General features: G+C 34.9%; 1 protein-coding gene across 1 annotated transcript in view; it reads right to left on the bottom strand.

The window, feature by feature from the left end:
• LOC128235262 (cell adhesion molecule DSCAM-like) overlaps positions 1–24,737 on the bottom strand; it is an 81,377-nt gene extending 56,640 nt beyond the window's left edge. The window contains 2 exon segments of the mRNA XM_052950064.1: positions 3,777–3,937; positions 24,602–24,737. Coding sequence (XP_052806024.1) covers positions 3,777–3,861 — 85 coding nt within the window. The 5' untranslated portion in view covers positions 3,862–3,937; positions 24,602–24,737.
• Positions 24,738–24,948: the final 211 nt, after the last annotated feature.

Raw genomic sequence — 24,948 nt, 5'->3', positions numbered from 1 at the left:
CACGGAATAAACTACACAAAAGATTTGGCTCTAAATTCCTTATTAAAGATATAAAATTAAACATGCATTGTTGGTTTACTTGGCTTTCATTAAAAGCGTTATTTGGAAGTGAATAGAGCGCCTTCTTACAACATTTTTTTTTTATTGGGGTTTTCATTTGTTTATAAAAAATATAGATCTCATCTTATATCGTTACTTTTTAGCTTTTTACAACCTCATACTAAAAACGACTGCAGGTTTCCTCCGGAAGTTATCAAGCTACGATTGCTAACTCATATCGAGCGCTCGTGACGCCATGACTCGTTGTGAATTCGCTATCAGAGAAGTGAAAAATGGGCCACAAAAATGTCATACGGACCGGCATGCTATTAAATTGCGCCATCCATAATGCGGAGAGCAGAGTGAAGAAAATTGATACCGACACTTGTCATATTCTATGAAATTATCATTTAATTCTCGCCGACGTAAATGGCACTTGATGCTTCAGATGGAACCAGTTTTTCATAGAAAAATAATCACATTTATTAAATAACCATGATTTTGGTCGGTGTCCTGTGTTTTTGTCTCCATGACGTGCTTGGAAGCATATCTTCTGTAGAGTTTTCACTCAAGGGTCCAAAGAGCCGTATTACAGACGCGCTAAAATGTTTACCTTATTATGTTATACACATTCCCTTTCAAAATATCATATGTTAACTGTTTTATTCCACTGGTAAACATGTTATGCTTATGTTTATTCTGCAATTTAAATAGGGTTTTTGTTGTTTTTCTTTAACATAACAATTCATGATTTAACACTTAAATAAAACTTGTTTATAAATAATTATTGCGGATGGTCGAAGCGCTCGATTGTTGACCACGTACCACATTGCACGTCTGAGCAGCCACGTTGGCGAAACAAAGTGCCAGTTTCATACGTATATATAAGTAAGACGGTTCTTACCCAGATCAGGAAGACTTATCTTTATATGCGTTCGTCGACATAGATTAAACACAACAAACATACCAACTATCAAATGTATCTACATTAGTGGGTCTTGCGGTTGATATTAGAGATGCACTCTTACTCCCAAATAAACAGTACCACAATTATTACAATTGATTTAATTTACCAAAAATGATGAATAAATATCGAAAACAATGTTTCTTTTGAAGGATATCGTGCTGAATTTGGAAGAAAGGAGTAAAAACACGTTATTTCTACCATATGAGACTATAGTTGATCATTGTAAATATTTTAGAACCCACCAGCCATTTAATATTTGTGCGGTTTAAGTTATAATACACACGATTACATTTTTTTATCAGTAATTAATATTTTCCATCAATGCAATTTGAGTAAGTAGTTAAATATTTATCACTCAAAATTTATGTTCATTAAATATGTAAAAATGCATTGATGTGAAATATGAGTTCATCTTTAAAGGGGCTGTACTCCGTATGATAAAATAGCGGGGGAAAAAGAAAATTGTCGAAAACTGATATAAACTTGGCATCTATGTGTACAATGCATTGAAACTTACTAACTGAAGTACCACATAGTTTACAATTTATTTAAGTTGAGCAGTTATTTCGTATTTTTTTCCATTAAAAAAGATTACTGGGTATGTCTACCAGGTAGAATTCATTCCTTATGCGTGATTGGCTAGTCGGTGTTATCACGTGATATTACCTAGGTAGGTGTGTAGCTTATTATGTCACCCAATTAGAGTAAGCCGTAGTAGCGACTTAATTCGACGCTGGACTGCAATTTTGGCGACACGGGTTCGAACCCGGTCTCCGACACAATATATTTTTTACATTTATGATATCAAAGCATAACACGTTCTATTAGATAATTGTCCTGAGATTCGTTAAAGAAAAAAAAACTGTTTTTGGTGCCAATCTGGTGTACAGTCCCTTTAAGTATTTTGTGTAGGCTCAGGCGTTTGTTTCCAAATTTCAGTCAATTAAAACTACGTTAACAGAGTCTTTCAACATCGGTGCTTTTGCTATACTCCAACAACCAACTATTCCCTAACAGGCAAACAAGACTGAGGAAACACGTGCAGTCCCTGCCGTACCATAAACATTTGTTCATTTGATGTTTACAGTTTTTAGATGCGAGTAAATATTTTGAATGCTGGAGCACGGGGCTGTATTTGGAAATATGGTTCTCCAAAATTAATTTCAATGAAAAATTCCCTTAGGATGCATAACAGTGCGCTTTAAGCAAGCCAGATCTCTAGAAATAACACCTCGTTATTAGCAGCAATGTTGATGAAATATAATTACACTGTAAAACATCGATAAAAAACATGGATGAAATACGAACATGGAATCGTAATTATTGTACCACGAGATGCATATTCCTCAAGAGGTGCGGAGGGAAATAGCCGCGTGGTCTCTCCAAGGGGCAATCCTGGCTTATTATATAAGGGCACGGGGCTTGCACGCGAGAACGGCTCGTAATTAATGAGAAATTAGTGGGACAATTCCTCTGTTAACACTAGACACTTTTGCTCAATAAAGAAAGAAAAAACCTAATTGTGACTAATGTGTTCGCTGGTGACTCCTTTTTTTGGTGACAAATGTTAAGTTACAGAGAAGTTTCTTTAATCATAGAGAGACCAGAATTTCCCCTCTAATATAGCAGATCTTGACATTTCAGACTTACTTACGCTTACCTATTTCAAATATAGAATCGAAGCACGAAACATCAAGACTTTTCTAAAGCATGCAACGATAAAATACCAGGAAATTAAACTGCGTTGTATGGTACCGAATAACTCACACTAGATTCAATCGAACTCGGTCACGGTTCAAGGATAAACTTTAAGCGTATTGTTAACAGAATTTCAAATTTTAGATTTATACATTATTTTGTCTTCTATACTTTTCGAAAAGCGTTAGTAGTGCTATTGCAAATCGAAATATTTTTGCCTTGTGTTTAGAAATTTCTATTCATATAAGTATTTGTCAGTAACTAATGAATATTAAATGAATAACTTCATTCAATTCAAAATCGTTTTGCCAAAACAAATATCCAACCAACGTATAATCAGTGGAAAAATGACTTTATTAAAGATTAAACTTTTTATAAGATCCAGAAACGTCTATGTTTTCTATTTGAGAAACATGACTGACTATGACATGGCTGATTGTATTCTAGTTCAACATAGACCAGGCAATAAAAACCAACAATAAGCAGCAAACCGCGGTTAAAGTGACACTCTTATTCAAAATCAATACATACACATGTATAACAAACATACATTTTGACTGATAAACCTTAAACTACTTACTAAATAATGCATTTATTGAAAATATTTAGTACTGATAACAAGATTGCTTCCATGAATTTAATAGCAGAAAGCGCAACAATATTAAATGATTGGTGAATGCTAAAAGATCAACTGTGCTCTACTATAGTCTGATCAGGTGTAGAAATGCCGTGTTTTATGCTCATTTCTTTCAATTAAACTCGATATTCTTCATAAGAACCATTGTTTTTGACATTTATTCACCCTTTTCAGGAATATTAAAACACTATTATTAATTGTGGTAAATCTCATTTGGGAGTAAAACTGCATCTTTAAACGAAATGAACAATCCAACTTTTTTTGTTCAGTGTGTCTGTCCTTATCGTGCCTATTGTTAAAGGAATATGTTTTATAACTTCTTACAAACGATTCCATGTGTTTATTCTAGTCATGCAAGTCAATAAATTTTATGGTGATGTAAGTGAAATACTATTAAAGTGAAATACTATTAAAAGAAAAGTCATTAGTCTATACCTGAGGTAGTTTTGGTGCAGAAAATGACCGCTATGAACGCTAGAACGTAAATGCCTTCTCTTGCGTCACGCGGTTGGCTGCGCATCTTCAACGGACATGACGTCACGCCGTCAACATGCGGAGTCGTCTGCTCTAGGGTGGCGCGAGGTGTTCATTCATTGCTGAAATTAAATAAAATTAAAGATATTAATCACTTGGCAACTCAAACCGTCATTTTGGTCTCAAAAACGTGATCTCAATCACGAGGGTTGCGGGTGACGTATCTGTTTTGCACCATGTTGTCAAGGACAACGTTCAATAAATAGCGTGCGGTATAAGTGAATAGCGTTTGTGTTTATCCGCACGGTAGTTTGAGAACAGTTACGACCATTCTCCTTGTTACCGTTCTGATTTGGGAGTTTATGTAAATAAGAAAAGAAAAAAAACGCTCTTAAACATGGTAAAGAATTAATGTGACCCATTTTGTATTCCTCGGAATGCTTATTTGATTGTATCATTCTAAGGACGCGTGGATGATATACGTATATCCGGCAAATATCGAACAAAAACCACAAACACGTGGTTTCTGCAGCTTGTGTTTACTGAATCTGCTTTAGGACGTATCAACACTATTATTATGCGTTTTCCACTGTGACAGTAGTTTGATGGGAATGAACCCCTGCTTTGGTGTTGATCTGTAAACAATTCAGTGATATTCAACCTTTAATATATTTTTCGTCAAATTTATCAAGGTCACTCCTACCAACGATCAAGCATGAAATAACTATGAATAACTGAAGTTTAATAATGTCAGAAAATCTCGATATTTAGACAGTCTTTACAGGTCATATGACACCAAAGCAGAAACTCATTCCAATCAAACTACTGTGCGTCTATCAGGCGATATGCAGCGCTTTTATGAAACAATAGTTTGGTTTTTGCAATAGGAAGTGGCAGTTATGGGCATCAATCAGTATTTTCATATTAATTTTCATTATAATATTGTACCAATATGTCTTGAGGAAACCTGAACAAATTACTTCTTTTCGTAGAAGATTATCTTTGCCTCGAAGATAATGACAATCTTAATTATTCTTGAAGTTTTCTGTAATATGCAGGACACAGTAAAGCCTCAAATACAAATCCCAATATTTATGAACAATGTAAAGGAAAGAATTAAGAAAACATCTTCCTTTCTTAAATAAATAACGGAGCGTAGTTACATCTCTAGCCGTCTTACGCAGCTTAGGAAAGCTTAAAGATATTCTCAAAAAAAAACACAATTACAACGTTCGACTGTTATTGGCTCGAAGGTGGAGCAATGTTGGCACAGGAGGGCGTCTTCAAACTTCAAAAACTTCAAACTTTTATTTCTTATAAGCATAAGGCCCATTATAGGGCAGCATTAGCATTAGTAGTTTGGAGGGCGTCTTTGACTCCTGTCGCTAACTTACTGTTGCTCATTCTCCAGCAAAAGTTTTTCACAAGAAATGGATTCGGCCTATAGCTGCGAGATACTCCTAGCTCATGTGCATTTGAGGTGTTTCTTACAATTTAGATTGGCAACAATTCTTTGAATAGTTAACATACGGGCAAACGTCTTCTATAATGTAGTTAAGATTTCATTACTTGATGTCAATTTCAAATTACTAATTTGGTAAAGGTCTGAATAATTATACTTTGTTGTATATAATACTTGTTCTAAAACATTCTTTGTAATACGCATGCGCACTTGCTATTAGAGGCATTTACACCAACTCTTAAATACTTAGTTAGTTTAAACATATTTATTTTACAACGATTGTGAAACAAGTTATTACAACATTTTATTAATAACTATCGTTGGCGCGATGTTACGCGAGATTGTGGTCTTGTGCTGAGGAGGAAAACGGAGTACACGGAGGAAACCAACTTGTCCGGCTTGGATGACCACCAACCGGGAATCGAACCCGGGTCGCCTAGGTGAGAAGCAAGCGCGCTAATCAGTGCGCTAACCGGACAACCAAATACCTAGTTATTACTCGTTTTTACTCTGCTAAACATTTAAATCGGCAGACGCAGCCTGTCCTTTCATGATTCAATATTTAATAAAGAAAAAATATACAACTATGACATTATGCTCTGAATCATAAAATAGAAACGTTTGATATAATTTGATGAAACATTGGTCATGAATATTTGCTTTCAAGGGGGAAGCTTCTGATAATGATTCTTGCTAATAAAATAACTTGTGCTCAAACTGATTAAGCGTCGTTTCGAATTTCTGAATAAACAATGCCCATCGTCTCCTGATTGTCAAAAACAATAAGGTTATTCCAATTTCGCTTTTAAAATCACTTTGGCCAGTTTTAAACGTGTGCTGTTTTGTTCAAAGTTATAGATTTCATTCATAATATGTCTAGTTGTGTGTGTATGTTTAAAATAAGTAGATAATTCGGGATTAAACCATTTCAACAAAACAGTAAAAATCAACACAGGCCTTGTGAGCGTGCAAACCACAGAATACTAGTATTCATTTTTCTGCATCATAAGGAAAATAAACTTTCCGTTATTAACGATAATCAGTTGAATGTTGATCAATTATAGATCTGCGAACGAAGATCTGCAGGTGTATCTCGTTTGTATCACGTGTTTACCCACCATTGATCGGCGGGGATCAGTGTCTAGGTACAGAGACCAAACATCACGACAAAGCTGCATTTCAAACTGCACACAACTACTTATTTCAGACAGTTTCCGATGAAAAATGCAATTATATTCTCGTTTGTAACTGTTTTATTAAATCCATTTGCACATCTCTTTAAATATCCTGTGGCGCATCATGGCATGATCATGGACCTTTTTTTTATTGAAGTCATTTAAACGCGCCTGAAGTTACAGACAGTAAAGCTGCACTCTCACAGATATCCCATTTTACAACTTTTTTTATTCTTTGTCTTGGAAAGAGCTAATTTTTGCGTAAATATCTGCAAACCAATGATATATGATTGCCGACAAAAAATCAGATCGTAGATTTTAATATTTCCGTTCGAAAATAAAATGCTTTATGGCTTAAACCGTTACTATCAATTTTTTAACTTAAATATAAAAATCTGCGATCTTTTTTTTTTGTCAGCAGTCTTATATAACTGGTTTCCATGGATTTTCGCAAAACAATTGGCTCGTTCCAAGACAACAAATAAAAAAATAGTCAAAACGTTCAATCTGTGAGAGTGCAGCTTTAAACGGTATGTCAACTTGAACGGTACATCTCATGAGCAAAGAACAAAAATGTAATACCAAAATCGTAACATTGACAACAAGGCGGTGAACAAACACAATAGGTTCGCAGTCGTAAGATTGCCATCAAGGCGGTGAAAAAACACAATAGGTTCACAGTCGTAACATTGCCAACAAGGCGGTGAATAAACACAATATTTTCACAGTCGTAACATTAACAACAAGGCGGTGAACAAACACAATAGGTTCACAGTCTTAGCATTGCCATCAAGGCGGTGAATAAACACAATAGGTTCACAGTCGTAACATTGCCATCAAGGCGGTGAACAAACACAATAGGTTCACAGTCGTAACATTGCCAACAAGGCGGTGAATAAACACAATAGGTTCGCAGTCGTAACATTAACAACAAGGCGGTGAACAAACACAATAGGTTCACAGTCTTAGCATTGCCATCAAGGCGGTGAATAAACACAATAGGTTCACAGAGGTAACATTGCCATCAAGGCGGTGAATAAACACAATAGGTTCACAGTCGTAACATTGCCATCAAGGCGGTGAATAAACACAATAGGTTCGCAGTCGTAACATTAACAACAAGGCGGTGAACAAACTCAATAGGTTTACAGTCTTAGCATTGTCATCAAGGCGGTGAATAAACACAATAGGTTCACAGTCGTAACATTGCCATCAAGGCGGTGAATAAACACAATAGGTTCACAGTCGTAAAATTGCCAACAAGGCGGTGAATAAACACAATAGGTTCGCAGTCGTAACATTAACAACAAGGCGATGAACAAACACAATAGGTTCACAGTCGTAACATTAACAACGAGGCGGTGAACACACACAATAGGTTTACAGTCTTAGCATTGCCATCAAGGCGGTGAATAAACACAATAGGTTCACAGGCGTAACATTGCTATCAAGGCGGCGAACAAACACAATAGGTTCGCAGTTGTAACATTGCCAACAAGGCGGCGAATAAACACAATAGGTTCACAGTCGTAACATTGCCATCAAGGCGGTGAATAAACACAATAGGTTCGCAGTCGTAACATTGCCAACAAGGCAGCGAACAAACACAATAGGTTCACAGTCGTAACATTGCCAACAAGTCGGTGAATAAACACAATAGGTTCACAGTCGTAACATTGCCATCAAGGCGGTGAATAAACACAATAGGTTCACAGTCGTAACATTAAGAACAAGGCGGTGAGCAAACACAATAGGTTTACAGTCTTAGCATTGCCATCAAGGCGGTGAATAAACACAATAGGTTCACAGAGATAACTTGCCAACAAGGCGGTGAATAAACACAATAGGTTCACAGTCGTAACATTGCCATCAAGGCGGTGAATAAACACAATAGGTTCGCAGTCGTAACATTAACAACAAGGCGGTGAACAAACACAATAGGTTTACAGTCTTAGCATTGCCATCAAGGCGGTGAATAAACACAATAGGTTCACAGTCGTAACATTGCCAACAAGGCGGTGAATAAACACAAAAGGTTCACAGTCGCAACATTGCCATCAAGGCGGTGAATAAACACAATAGGTTCACAGTCGTAACATTGCTATCAAGGCGGTGAATAAACACAATAGGTTCACAGTCGTAACATTGCCATCAAGGCGGTGAACAAACACAATAGGTTCACAGGCGTAACATTGCCATCAAGGCGGTGAACAAACACAATAGGTTCACAGTCGTAACATTGCCATCAAGGCGGTGAATAAACACAATAGGTTCACAGTCGTAACATTGCCATCAAGGCGGTAAATAAACACAATAGGTTCACAGTCGTAACATTGCCAACAAGGCGGTGAATAAACACAATAGGTTCACAGTCGTAACATTGCCAACAAGGCGGTGAATAAACACAATAGTTTCCTGTCTTTAAATTGCTTAAACACACACAAGTTCACAGTTCGCATTGACCCATGCAGGAAAGGACACGAACATGAAATAGGCAAATAGCAATAACAACAAGAATCCATGTTTGCGGCCCATTTATAGATTCACACAACAAATAAAACCATATGCCAATGCTTGATTTAGTATTAATGTTGTAAGCTAATTGAGGATTGCAAAAGTGCATTCATGAACCATATTGCTAGCTTCAACGGTAACGGTTCCACTGGTTTTCAGACTTCACTGTATTATAAGTGTTCGCTCAAATTTATTTGTAGACTCTATTTCTTGCTTATAGTTTGAAAAAGTACAAGTGGCTTGTACTTTCTATGAACAGTCTGCATTTTATGGGAGATTGTACTCTCTTTGAACAGTCAGCATTTTATGGAACAGTCTGCATTGTATCCGGCATTGTATTTTCTGTCAACAGTCTGCATTTTATGGGACATCGTACTCTATGTGAATTTTCTGCATTTTATGGGACAGTCTGCATTGTATGGGACATTGTATTTTCTGTCAACAGTCTGCATTTTATGGGACATCGTACTTTCTGTAAACAGTCTGCATTATATGGGACATTATTTATTCTGTCAACAGTCTGCAATTTATGAGACATTGTACTTTCTATGAACAGTCAACAATTTTATTCCACACTCTCAGATTGAAAATGATGCAATTTCGTCTGGAACTCAAAAAAAAAAACACACTGAAGAACAAAGCAGAAAATCATGGCTACCGGAGTCATTGTTGATTGACAAAGAATCTAATGACGCGGAAACTGCATTAATGGTTGTTCGGTATAATTTTCGTATGATTTATGATATGCTGCTGCATGGATATTGGCTATTCGCAAAATCTTATTATCACACAATGATAGCCGCAATTAATTAACTTCTAATATGGGAGCCATCGATCGGTTTTAATGTAATTACGAATTGACATTTTGTCGGTTGCATTATGTATAGTTTGTCAGGACTTTCTTCAGTATAAAGCTATTGGCATGCAATATAGCATTAGTAAGAAATTAACGAAATTGAATTCATAGCATGTGTTCTGAGGTTATCAAAGAGATAGTTTAAAGTAGACGTGTACTAATCGACAATGAGTAAGAGACGTGGTGTAAATGACGTCTTCAATACTGGTCATATTGATACGTGCTGAAGCTATGCGATGTACATATAGAGGATAATTGCTTGTTTCTGTCTATGATCGTAATAATATTTCACCGAGTGAACACCAAAATATATTTTTCACGAGTGGCGTAGCCACAAGTTAAATATTCACGTTTGGTGTTCACGATGTGAAATATATTGCTGTCATAGAATGAAACATTTTTTTATTCTCATTATATGCCTTAAATTGGGGTAAAAAGTCATTTAATTTCACCTTTTTATAGATATGCGCCGATTTGCTTACGTCATTATCTGAAACGACGTTGTTGAAATTGTGTCCCAGCCTTGTGCGACGCGCTGGCATTTGATTTGGAACTTAGAGCGGGCTTAAATTTCAAAACAATGAAATGCCAATTTTATTTCACAGATAAATCTCTATTATAATGTTTTACGGTCAAAGCAGCAAGTTTGCAATTTCTTTATCGTTGTATAATGTCAACATAGTCTTTAATGTCAACATAGTCTTTAATGTCAACATAGTCTTTAATGTCAACATAGTCTTTCTCAACACAAAACAAACTTTTAAATGATACCAAAATACTATGGGTCACCAGACATGAACTATTCACATTGTTGAACATCGCATGCCATAACAACTAGCAACCAGATAATTATATTAGAACTACATACACATGTATTACCTGAATCCTGCTAGATTGGTTTTTATATATTGTAGAATCTAACCAAGTGATTTGATGATACAAAAATGTATGTTTGGACTAGAAAATCCTAAGTGAAAGGACGCACCTTTTCAGTAAAGGAGAAAAGGGTAATAAAATAAGCCCAAAATGCACCATTTTGAACTAGAAATTGTTAAAATTGTCCTAGGGGAGCATCCCAAACCCCAATGACAAACCTTTCAACAAATAAATGTCGGTTCTGAAAGAGGGATACAAGTCAAAAGGCCCCTTAAGTTACGCCCCCTCTATCGATAAATCCTGTAACCGCCCCGGTGTTTTTGTGTATTCAATTTCCGTTTCTATCTCTTTTATTCCTAACCTGCTTTTAAATATATATATACTTAACTATAATGGGAGTATAAATAAAACAAGAAAACTTCATAATATAGATAAACGTCTTCAAAACTGTACGGAGTTGCTGATGTTTCTATATAAGGCAAAGCATCTTGTCTCGTTCCCTCGTGGATTCAAAGTGTTATCAACAACCCAGGAAAGAAGTCATAATCACATTTTAACACTCCTCTAGAAAGCACCTCTGCAAGAAAATGATATATAATAATTGAGTGTCTTTTAAAGGAACTCGCTCATCCTTTTGGACCAAAAATTAGTTTCACGTAAATGTATCTGAAAGCATTGAATAATTATTGTTCTCCATAGTATCGAACGAAATTGCTGAAAAAACAACAACTACGCCATAACCAGAAGGCCACTAAGTCTCGTGATGGATATTGTGACATTTTAGCAATACATTGATTACACCACGTGATAATGTCAATTAACCAATCACGTAACAACAAAGCTGTGATTAACGCTAAGGAAAATTATGGTCTTCAAAGACGATATTTGAGCAAATATCAACAATTGCTTAAGGGTTCCAGCTTTTGGTATCTTAGTTTAAATACTCCTTATGATTTGCCACAATTTATTTCGTAATAGTAAATGGCATCTTACAAAACATAAGCGAGTTACTTAAAAGCAACATTCATTATATATTTCGTTGTATTCTAAATATTCACCAGCAAGGATAAATTCAGGTACACACTATGGTATGGGCCTGAGTTCTTTGATCTTAGTAGGAATTTGATATGTACTCCTTAATTTATCAACAATAGCTCAAATAGTTAATCCCTGTCTCCTTCAACCATCAATCATAGCAGCATCCCCCCACCCCCACAGCAGAATCCCCGAAAGCAGCAACTATCCACTATCACCCTACAGTAGCAACTATTCCCCTACAGCCCCCCCCCCCCCACACACACAGCAGGAAACATCATTCAACATCAGCGACCATTCCCCAACAGTAGCAACATGCTTTACATTCAAACATGTTTTGCCGTCCGTTTAATATTTGATATATCAGCTTTAACCATTTTTATCTTTAGATTTTCATGAAAATGTATGCTCTTCATATTGTTTTCGTGATACAATTACGAATGTTGTTTTTGATTTTAAAATGATTAATAAGATTAACAAATGAAAAATTGAATATCGTATTAATTTCCTCGACAATATCTACGAAACATTCAGATTTGTGTACATTGAGTCATGATAGATATGAATAAATATAACTTGGAAGTAAAAAAGCACAAGCGTAGAATACCATCTGTAACATAATTTGTTGAATATTCATTGTTTATACGAAAATAAAACATATTTTACTACCCTGACGGTAATAAATAAATATGCTGTTGTCTAATAGAATAAAATATGGCTATGTCAAATCTGACACATCCAGGTATTATCGTACACAATTATTAGAAATTGAATACCTTTGGGTAGGACTAGTTTGTTGCGGAACAATGGATAATTTATTAATGATTCAATGGTGTCTGTTCATCGTAAAATCTTTGGACAATACAAATCATTGTAAATTATAGGGACAATACTAGACTCAGTAATTCTGCATGGTCATACAGGTATTATTGTTCATTTTAGATATTGTATATAATTGTTTTTCAAAATAATTCTATTGTAAATAACTAATCCAATACGTAAATACACCAGCTGTAGGTCGAAACTGTTTTAGTCCCTAATAGCTGCTGCAATTATCGCATGCTTATTGTTGTTGTCTTTTCAAGAATTTTTTGAACTTTTTATACCAAATAGTACTATATTAAGTGCAAGCTCTTATGATGTTTTTTTTTCGTTTTTAAAGAACAACACCCGTTCGAAATTTAGGATTGGACAAGTTTCTCACGTTACGTAGCCATCATGACAAATTGGTAATGAGAATTTGCTTTCAAAGATCAAGCTACAGACATTACAATGCCTCTGCCATTTTATGAATTGTCGATGTCTAAATGATGTTTACTGAGTTGACAATGGTAACAAATCAGATAAACTTCATTTTCCCGCAAAATACCAGATAACCTTTTTTCAGTTTTTAAAGCCCAATGGCTGCCTGTGAAAGAGTCATTGTCTTCAGGCAAAATATACAGTCCCTAATCCAGTATTTAATTTGCATTTCTGCAAGTAGTAATCTTCAACAAGGATCTGCAGGTGTATCTCGTTTGTATCACATGTTTACCCACCATTGATCGGCGGGGATCAGTGTCTAGGTACAGAGACCAAACATCACGACAAAGCTGCATTTCTAACTGCACACAGCTACTTATTTCAGACAGTTTCCGATGAAAAATGCAATTAAATTCTCGTTTGTAACTGTTTCATTAAATTCATATGCACGTCTGTTCAAATATGTAGTTGCACATGATGGTGAAATCGTGGATCATGTTGTTTCAGTCGTTTAATATAATGCGTCTGTAAGTACATAAATTAATCACGATGTGAACTTGATAGTAAGTCTTCATTGTTTTTAATAGGATTGAATCGACGAGAAAAGCTGAACACTTTATACTCGTTACGCAGTCCAGGAAATAAATATTTCAACACATATTGTTAAATGAAGTCCAAGGTATTTGCCCAGCAAAAATATCATTTTGATAATGAATAAAACATGTGGTTTTTTCACTAACCCTATTTTCTGCTTCCGACCATACACTTTTGATTTAGGGTGATTTCTTTCCGTTCTTTTCCTAACACACGTTCATATATGAGAAAGCAATATATTCTATTTAATATATCAGCTTGAACCATCTTAATCTATAAATTTTCATGAAACTTTATGCTCTTCCATAGTGTTTCTGTGATGGAATTACGAATGATTTTTTTTTTTAAATGATTAAGTGTTTGTAAGATAAACAAAGTAAATATTGAATATCGTTCTGATTTCCTCGACAATTTCTAAGAAACATTTAGATTTGTGACATTGAGTCATGATAGATATGATTTAATTTAATTTGGAAGTAAAATAGCACAAGTGTAGAATACCATCTGTAACAAGAAAATAACATATTTCTTCTCCCCTGACGGTAATAAAAATATGCTGTAGTCTAACAGAACAAAATATGGGTATGTCAAATCTGACACATTCAGGTATTATCGTACACAATTATTAGAAATTGAAAACCTTTGGGTAGGACCAGTTTGCTGCGGAACAATGGAGAAGTTATTAATGATTCAATGGTGTCTGTTCATCGTAAAATCTTTGGACAATACAAATCATTGTAAATTATAGGGACAATACTAGACTCAGTAATTCTGCATGGTCATACAGGTATTATTGTTCATTTTAGATATTGTATATAATTGTTTTTCAAAATAATTCTATTGTAAATAACTAATCCAATACGTAAATACACCAGCTGTAGGTCGAAACTGTCTCAGTTACTAATAGTTGCTGCAATTATCGCATGTTTAATCATCAATAAAAAAATCACTGTTTGTTGTTTTGTCTTTTCAAGATTTCTGAACTTTTATACCAAATAGTACTATATTAAGTGCAAGTTATTATTATGTTTTGTTTTCATTTTTAAAGAACAACACCCGTTCGAAATTTAGGATTGGACAAGTTTCTCACGTTACGTAGCCATCATGACAAATTGGTAATGAGAATTTGCTTTCAAAGATCAAGCCACATAAATTATAATGCCTCTGTCATTTTATGAATTGTCGTTTTATAAATGATGTTTACTGAGTTTACAGTTGTAACAAATCAAATAATCTTGATTTTCCCGCAAAATACCAGATAATCTTTTTTTAGTTTTTAAAACCCAATGGCTGCCTGTGAAAGAGTCATTGTCTTCAGTTATAATGTCCCCAAGCCAGAATTTAATTTGCATTTCTGCAAGTAGTAATCTTCAACAAGGATCTGCAGGTGTATCTCGTTTGTATCACATGTTTACCCACCATTGATCGGCGGGGATCAGTGTCTAGGTACAGAGACCAAACATCACGACAAAGCTGCATTTCTAACTGCACACAGCTACTTATTTCAGACAGTTTCCGATGAAAAATGCAATTAAATTCTCGTTTGTAACTGTTTCATTAAATCCATATGCACGTCTGTTCAAATATCTAGTTGCACATGATGGTGAAATCGTGGATCATGTTATTTCAGTCGTTTAATATAACGCGTCTGCAAGTATATAAATTAATCACGATGTGAACTTGATAGTAAGTCTTCAATTTTAAAGTGGAGATTGAATTGACGAGAAAAGCTGCACACTTAATGTTCGAAACGCAGTCCAGGAAAAGAATATGGCATGTATACATATGACACATATTGATATATTAATATGCAGTCCAAGGTATTTGCCCAGCAAACGTATCATTGTAATAATGCATAAAAAATGTGTTTATTTCCGCTAACTCGACCGACCCCATGTTTTCCTCCCGACTTTACGTTTTTTTTCAGTAGGATGATTTTTTAGCTAAAAAAGTTCATTTATGAAAAAAAACACATTTAAAACCGTCTACAATTGCGATATACCCTGATATAGGTCGGTTTGGTACATAATCTTTGCTCTCAGAAAACAATAGGAAAAAAAAGAGTTATACCTACCTACCGACCCAATTTTCCTGAGGTGTCAGAGCAAACAAACCTTTTTGCCCTAAAGCCTACCGTGCTCAGTGTGTATTAGCACCTCTTTGGTAATACACTAAATCAAGCCATAGCGCTAAAATGCTGGCTGCTTATTGCTGGTATAAGATTCCCAACACATCCCTAGCAGCAAGTATCAAGCTGTATATTGTTATTTTGTTTTACAATTACTTTAACAGTTTAGAATATTACATTCAATTTAGTATACTTGAAATTGTAAGTTGAAAAATACAGTCATGTTGTTGTTTTTCAATGTTCAAAGATGAACGAACTGTTTTGTAACATGTATAAAGTAGTAATGATGTCTACAAAGCTTTGCACAGGTTCAAGCACACGGCTGCCAAACACTGAACAGGTTCAAGCACACGGCTGCCAAACACTGAACAGGTTCAAGCACACGGCTGCCAAACACTGAACAGGTTCAAGCACACGGCTGCCAAACACTGAACAGGTTCAAGCACACGGCTGCCAAACACGTGACCATTGTTTTGGAGAGTAGAAAATCAACTCTCTGCGATTGACGAATAACGTCGTTAAATGGTCATGTTATCCACGTTAAATCAATAGTCTGTGTCACTTTAAAGCCCATTTGTTACGACCAATTTCCCTCTACCTGTTTGTATTTGCCATATTCTCCGTAGTTAGGTTCTAGCTTTGTAGAAAGTTGTCAATCGAAGACAACTGATTTATATGGTAAAATTGACGAACCGATAAATATTTCATACAATAGGTCGACACTTTGGCAGAATATATAAAAGTGAATCAGGTTTCGTGTCAAAATGATATTAAAAGATGTAAAGAAACGGTTAACCTCGCCTATGTAACAACATAACTAGACACAAATATGTTTTCAGCAAATAAGACAGCAACTTGATACAATAGCTGTATAGGCACTCAATGTATTAGCGTTGAAGTGTACAACTAAAAAAACATAAAATGATGCCTCGCAAAAAAGATGTCGTGGTTTGGGTGCAGCCAGAGACATATTCCATACTCTCAATTCTAATAAAACAGAATTGATACTTTCTAGATGTAATATATAGGAACTTAATGTATTAGAGTTGAAGTGTGCAACTGATAAAACTTAAAATGATCCCTCGCAGAAAAGACGTCGTGGTTCTGGTCCGACCATAGACATCTAATGTATTCTCACTTCTAATAAAACATCATGGATTTTTTCTAGATGCAATAGCTATAAAGGAATTCATGGTATTAGCGTTGAAGTGTTCAACTAATAATACAATAGAATTTGCCTCACAAGGAAGACGTCGTGGTTCTTGTCCGACAAGACATCTCAGGGATTCCCAAAATGCACACCAGTTTTGCTTTCTACCAGAAAACGGAGACGACCCTGATTTCTACCACTTTCATATAAAAACATAACATTTTAAGTATTTTTATCATTGTTCTGTTTCAGAAAAAACAAGAAAAAACAGTGGATACTTTCATAAAACATCTTATGTAAATAGTTCAATGTCAAATCAAAAGGAACGTATACGCATTTTAAAAATAAAACTATGGATTTCAATAAAAAATATCAATGTCGATAAAGTATTTCAGATAGTCTTAAACTATTTCATCTCTTGATCAGTGAGATACGTAACTAAGGAAAATGAATTAAGATAGGAAATGACTGTTTTATGAATATCAGCCCAGGAAAAGACAACACAGTAAAAGAAATAGGCACACAACGATAACAACAAGACTCCATGTTGAAGGCCAATTTGATGAGTAAGCCCACTCGGGAGACCATATGCCCATGTTTGATTTAGTATTAATGCAGAGACCTATTTTACGGCTGTGAAAGTTTCCATGAACCCTATCACAACCTCGACGGAATGGTTCCACTGATATTGCTAAGCATACAATGTGCCGATTATTCAGAACTTTTTTATGTGTAAATAACGGGATTAACAGCAACTTTTAAACGTGACATATTTGATGATGCGCTCATGGATTTAAATAAAACATATGTATGCGTCTCTTATCTTGTTAGAAATACTGCAGACCACTAGTGTGTACATTTAACTTTCAGAGCAGTAAGGAGTTGAAAATTGATAAGGATTAAGTTAACAACTTTAACCTTAACAAAACTCTGAACAATCAGGCCAATGTCATTGATAGTCTATCTCATAAAGACATTTTTTTCCTCCGTTATAAAGAGACATTATGACTAGTGAACGTTCAACGATTTCCTACTGGTCTTTAGGTACTACAAAGATATTAAACGAGTATATACAGTATTCCAGCTGTATGTTTTGTGCCTAAAATATAAGACCCTTTTAGAATTCTTTCTATGTTTGACTTGAATACCATGCTAACTTGCTTTATTATGCAAAATGCAGCAACATTCAGCGTGAATGTCATTAAACTTAGAAACGTAACATGTAGGGAATAAAAATGCTGTGTACGGATCAAACAACAAATCAAACAACAAATCTGAAGCACCAAGAGTGTCCAACTGCCGTCGAAATTGATATGAATCATATTGAGTCCTCCCCCATACCCCAACCCTCTCCCCCATCACACCCAGGAAATGTTTTTGCATTTGGAAGTGTTTTGAACAGGAGGAGTTCATTTCTCTTTAACACCGAACACACACACTTAAGTGGCAGGATCACGGCAACTCGGCCTGTCCTAGTAATTTCAAAGGCGTTACGTTGAACAATATTAGATTGAAAATGACGCAATTCAGTATGAGAAAAAAACATACAGCAATGAAGAGCAAAACATAAAATCATGGCAACCGTAGTCATTGTTGATTCAGAATGCGCCCAATGTCGTGGAAGCTGCATTAATGGTTGTTCGGTATAATTTCCTTATGATTTATGATATCTTGCTGCATGGATATTGGCTATTCGCAAAATCTTCTTATCACACAATGATAGCCGCAATTAATTAACTTCTAATATGGGAGCCATCGATCGGTTTTAATGTAATTACGAATTGACATTTTGTCGGTTGCATTATGTATCGTTTGTCAGAGCTTTCTTCAGTATAAAGCTATTGACATGAATATAGAATAAGATAGAAATTAACGAAATTGAATTCATAGCATGTGTTCTGAAGTTATCACTCAGACAGTTTTATGTAACAGGGTAATTTATCAACGATGAGTAAGTGGCTGTAAGGCAGGTGCTAAATTCGTCATAGTCTTATATGACAGCTTTAAGAGAACTGTGATTATTAAATGTAATGCAATAACAGGTTTGGGTGCCCCTGGTACTCTCTAACCCCCCCCCCCCCACCCCCCAAAACAAACATAAAAAAACACACACACAGAAACAAAAACAAAACAAAAACATGAAAATGAACGTGTTAATTTCCATGTAACAGAAACAAATATGAATAGAAATACCGCTTTGCACATTATTATATTCAAAATAGCCAACATTTTCTTGGGGGAGACAATCGAGCTTTCACCCATTAACAAGGATATTTTCGTTTCTTTTGACGGGAGCTTACTTAAGTTGCCTCCAACGCAAAATCATGGAACCGCCCTTTTGATATTTTTAATAAGGTGTCTTTTTCGTGTAGAGTTCAATTCAAACCGAGAAGCTTTTAATGTAACTTTCCATTTAATCTGCCTTTTTAAAATCAATAAATCTGCGACAGTATCTAATATGTTGAATCTAGGGTGTGTATAACACTGAATTGCATGCTCTTTTGGGCTAATTTTAATCGTATCAGGGTCCATAATGCACATTTTCACATGGTTATGCCATATTTCTCTATGGCTCATATACGTATCGAGATAGGGGTGACACAAGGGCTATGCTGTATGTTAATTTTAATCTAAGTCAAAGATCATAACTCTACTTTTACTGGAGGAAACCACACGCTTTAACCCAGGAACACAACTTCTCTTCGTGCTATTTTTAACTAAATCAAGGGCAATAACTCTGCACTTATTTGGAAAAGCAACAGAAACAAACCAATGAGCACAAATTCATAATTAATTTAACATTCCTGTAATTAAAAGAGTCATCACTGTATGATAAAAAAATGTATGCATCTGAATTTTTTTGACCCAATAAAAACGCACCGAAATGTGTGTTTTTTTTTCTATCAATACATGCCTTTAGAGTTTGAATACTGCAACTCAGTTCTGAAACAACAGGCAAACAGTCCATCAAGACTTAAAAAGCCTACAAATGACACACATGAAAATCATTGAACATTCTGACGTCCATCCAGACGCAGCCTGCACGTGCGAAAGTTGCCGACAGTGGCCTATAGTCACGCCATCTGCAGGGTGGGCTGTGATGGGCTCTTCCAAGAGCGGATCTATTATTCATGAAGCTGGTTTGTATCTTGTTTTAATGAACTCTAGTTTATTTAGAATAATGTGCACGCGATTTATTCGCGGGTATTTTTCTTGTCAAAGTATCGTATTGCAGGATCCTAATACGTTTCGGGCAAGCACGACCGTATGCCACAAAGGCAAAACTAATGCAGTGATAAAACTGATATAAATCAGTCTTCAATCTGCGTAATTTCGGAGCTTGATTTATGCGAAAATATGACAAGCGCCAAAGAAAATATTTCTACGCCTGTCCGGACGGTAATAAAATATGTTGTTGTGTAATAAAACAAAAATGGGCTGTTTGAATTCTGACACAATCAGGTATTGATGCACACAATTATTAGAAAATGAGTACCTGGATAAGACTATTTTGGTACGGGACAATGGAGGAGTTATTAATGATTTAATGGTGTCTCTGTTCATCGTAAAAGCTTGGAACAATACAAGACTCAGTAATTCCGCATTGTCATATTGGTATTATTGTTTCGCATAGGCGACAATATCGGTCAGGGATAGCGAGTGCAGCATTGCTCTCAATAATTTTCTTTTACAAATTAAAACTTTTATATTTATTTCGCAACGGGTGAACAAGGTCTCGGCGACGTCTTTTTATGTATATAACTATATGAAATACATTATTATATGTATTTCAATTTATTTTCATGTAATAAATGATGTTTAAAGTTACATTATGTTTTTGTAATGTAAACTTTTTTGTTTTCTAAATCACTAAACCACAGGTACTATCTTACAGGGGAAGATATTTTGACATCTTAACAATATATTGATTACATCACGTGACAATGTCAAAGAACCAATTACAACAAAGATTTTACACTTATTTGAAAATTTAAAAAACAAACACGATATTTAAGCAAATATCAACATTTGCTGATGAGCTCCAGCTTTTGGTATCTTAGTTTTAAAACTTTTAATGATTTGCCAGACTTAATTTAGTGATGCACAAAAAAACGTGCATTTGACAAATACATGATGGCAAGTACCATTCTGCGATCTTTTTACTAAATAAAATTGCTAATTTTTCATTCGAAACTACTTAGATATTTTTCTTTTAGACACATTAGTTTAATTTCTGTATGTACAGTTTCATTTGCAAATGTTCAGTATTTCTCTAGTTATTTCTCCAGTCTATTCCGGCAACTGCTTAGGTACTGTTGTTTTCTAAACGCTATGCTCCGCCCACCTATCTAGCATTTACCTCATTAGCATATAGTGAGTCAGCGGTCCAGTTTGGAATTTCGTAGGTATTTTTCTTTATACTAAAGCATCGTGTGGACTTCGGGAATTTATCAGACATTATGTGAGACTCATCATAGTTATATACTCACTTTATTTTTTTTCTCTAATTATTTAATAAGTTACACAGCGCCTTAACTATATTAACAAAACCATTTTCGACCGATACTGCCACCTATGCATCTATCACTTTAGATATTGCAAAAAGCAGAACACATCAATTGCTACCATTATTTTGTTAATTACTATTCTTATGCCGAAATGCACAGGCTGAATGAATGTCTCAAATATCCCTATCACTCACAGAGGCTGTAAATCAACGTATCATTATGAATTAGTAAAAAAGTATAAAATATGAACGATTCTTTTTGATTTTATTACAAGTTGGAAAATTTATTGTGCTTAATTAACATGACAAATAGAATGCAACCAAGTTTTTTTTATAATGGATAATTATAATGAAACGTATTTTCATAATTCGTTCTGGAAACACATTTACATATTATATTTCCTGGCCCGGATTTCTCGATACTTCTTCAGGCTTAAGTAGCTTTTTTAACTTGGTCAAAATACATACTCTTTTTGGATTTTGGTAAATGAAAAATGGTTTATTGTGATTATCATAATGGTAATTCCTATTTAAAGTATAAAATTCGTTAAGAAGTAAATATTACGCAAATTATTCAACGTCAAAAATAGCAAACTTTGCTTAGTCATGTTATAAGGGACTCAAAAAGTTTCGAGAAATTGGGCCCTGGTTATTGTTGCGTTTTAAGTTAAATCTCATTATTGTATTGTATTGCCACTTTTATCGTTACATAGTTATAAAGTCTGGACATATTTGTCAAAATAATCGCTAATAAGTGTTTAAAGGCGTTGGGTCACACGTGAGCTTCTGTAATACTACACTTACATAAATGCATACGATGTTGCTGATAGGAATAAATTCGTTTAATGTCATGATCATACCTTAACAATATTATAACTATAAGTTTACAAGTATCAAAGACCTACACGCTTGATGCTTAGATTTTTAGAAGAAGTAATTCCTTAATCACTCACTGGTTGTATTAACAAGAAATAATTGCAGTAAATAAATAAAAAAAATCGTTTACAATGTTCCTATATTTTTCAGTTTTTTTCACTGATGAGAAATGGTTTTATTTTTAAAATTTCTCTAAAGTTGTGAATAAAACATTGGTAAAACTAGATCTTAATCGGATTGTATGTGTTGCACCTGTTTGGCAAGTCAAATTTGCGCTTAAAATACGTCATGATAGCAAACTTTTCCTAAAGAAGAAACTATGTAGAATATATATGTTTTACAAAACACTCGTACATTTTCCTGGCATATTTGAAATAAACAAAAAAAATCGGAATATGTGTGCTATGGAAGGATTGTTTCAGGAATATTATATATAAATACTTAAGCACAAAGTATTGCACCGAATAAAGCCTAACCAGAAGTATATTTGTTAAAGTTAAATGTGTGTTTTGCAAGAAATATAACGATTCCTGGTGTTCAAACAGTTAATAAACGCCATAACCTACCCGTATAATATCCGATTAATTGATTTCCCATGTAAATACATCAGCTCTTTTCCCAGTCCTCACCTGTAAATTAAATTAATTAATATCCACGATGTCACGATCACATAATGTCATTAGCCAATACAATGTACTCTTGTACGATCACGCCTCGACTCCTCATATCCCGCGTACAATTCCGTGTATGTTTGATGCACGTAGGGGCTGCGCGTGACAGTTTCGGAAACTTGAATAGTTATTCGGATATTGGCCAATGATTTTCCCTCGCCTGGAAATCCATTTGCTTTCATAGCGCGGCACTGGCCGCGTGTCATGCCTTCGTAACCTGCTTTTAAACTGAAATCTATTTCCTTTTAATTACAACTTTGCCGCGATGTTGACAACGCTATGATATTGGGACGGAATTGGAGGGGAATTTAATACCAATCCAGGACAACACGTTTTTATTAAGTTTCTGCAAACGAGTTGCTGATGCATACGTCATGCACCCCGCTATTACGTAGTAAACTGCGTTTTCTTTTTACAACTTTTGGCCACATTCCAAACCTGCTGGAAGATATTCACAATCAGCATAGGACCATCATGTCGCCGACCATACCATAACACATCGTAAGATCAAAAATTTCAATTGAAAGTCATAAACTGAATAAAAAAAGAAAGCTTGCAAAATATTTACAATATTGACCAATAAAATGTTTTAGTATCAACTTGCCAAAAATATGAATGCGCAAAAGCCATCGATTAATACGTGCGTTGGTTCGATGGCACCATGTGCCACAAGTGGCAACTATATTAATTTCGAAAAACATGTAACGAAACACTACTTTCAAAAGAAGCAAGTTATGAATAAAAAACCAATTGTGTATGTCATATTGTTTTACCTCAATATGAAAAGCTTACAGAAAAATGAGAGGTTTGATGGTATATTAAAAACAAACTGTGGTAAAATTCAATGTTAGTACTGGTTTTTATTCTGCAATATAGAATATATATAGAAGTCTACCATTCCAGCCAATAAGATCGTGTATACGGCCACATTCAATAAATACAACGTTTTTTTTAAAAGAATGAAATCTTCATGATGTCTCATGATATCAAAATTTGGTTCCTGTCTGCTGAAATTACGTTATAATCTGAGAGGGAATATATTTTGCAAAATCCGACTGGCTACGTGAGGCCCTCCCGATTTCGCTCTCTCCACCCTTCTTAATAACTATGATTTTGTGCATTCTAATTCTAACAAAACTGATTCAGTTTAAAATTGAGGTTAGTCCTTCAGTGTGTGTATACACGTCATAAATTGCGTCATAAATGCTACGTCGGAAGGCAATATTTTGATTTGAAAAAAGACTTTAAACAAAGATAACTTCACTATTTCTTCACCATTTTAAATGAAACATAGAGCATACTACGCCGCTTACGAGAGCCCCACCTTCGGTCTTTTACCAGAATTTGATTGATGCGAGGCTCTTTTAGCGGCATAGACTGCCCTTTGTTTGATTTAAAATGGTGTTGTAAATAAAAAGTGATCTATGATTAAAGTCTACATTTTAAGAATTTTTTTGCCTTCCGACTTAACATATATGACGTAATTTATCACGTGGTATACACACACTGTCCTTGTAAAACTAATAAATCTGTGGTATTGCATTTTTCTCCGGTTGACTGAAAGGTGCATTTACAGATGCAGATTGACACGAGCTCTTAATGACATTTTGGAAATAACGTACATAAATATGCACGAGTTAGTGCAAATTTTGAAATTCAGGTTTTCGTAGTAAAATATGAATGATAAAAAATATACTTACAGCTTATAATTCCGAGGTTACATGACATAACAAAACCCGCATGAATCGTTTAGAACTTTCACGAACCATTTAGCTTCTCTTTAGCAGAACATTAACGGGAATGACAATGTTCTATAGTAAAAGCACTTAAATCAAGAATACTATAGAGATGATTCAAACTTATTCAAATATCAAAATCGTTACGTTTACAATTGGAACGCATTTAGTTATTCTTCGACATGAAACTATCTGTTACAACGCTGTTTACTCATACCCAGAGTTTAAACACCCTGAATAGCAAAAACTACAAATGTTGAATCAATATGAGGAAGCTTCTTAATGTCAACTTAATGATCGCGGATTGTGTC

The sequence above is a fragment of the Mya arenaria genome, chromosome 5, assembly GCF_026914265.1.
Source record: "Mya arenaria isolate MELC-2E11 chromosome 5, ASM2691426v1".
NCBI lineage: Eukaryota > Metazoa > Mollusca > Bivalvia > Myida > Myidae > Mya > Mya arenaria.
The sequence above is the reverse complement of the archived record's forward strand: the minus strand, read 5'-3'. Positions and strand labels throughout refer to the sequence as shown.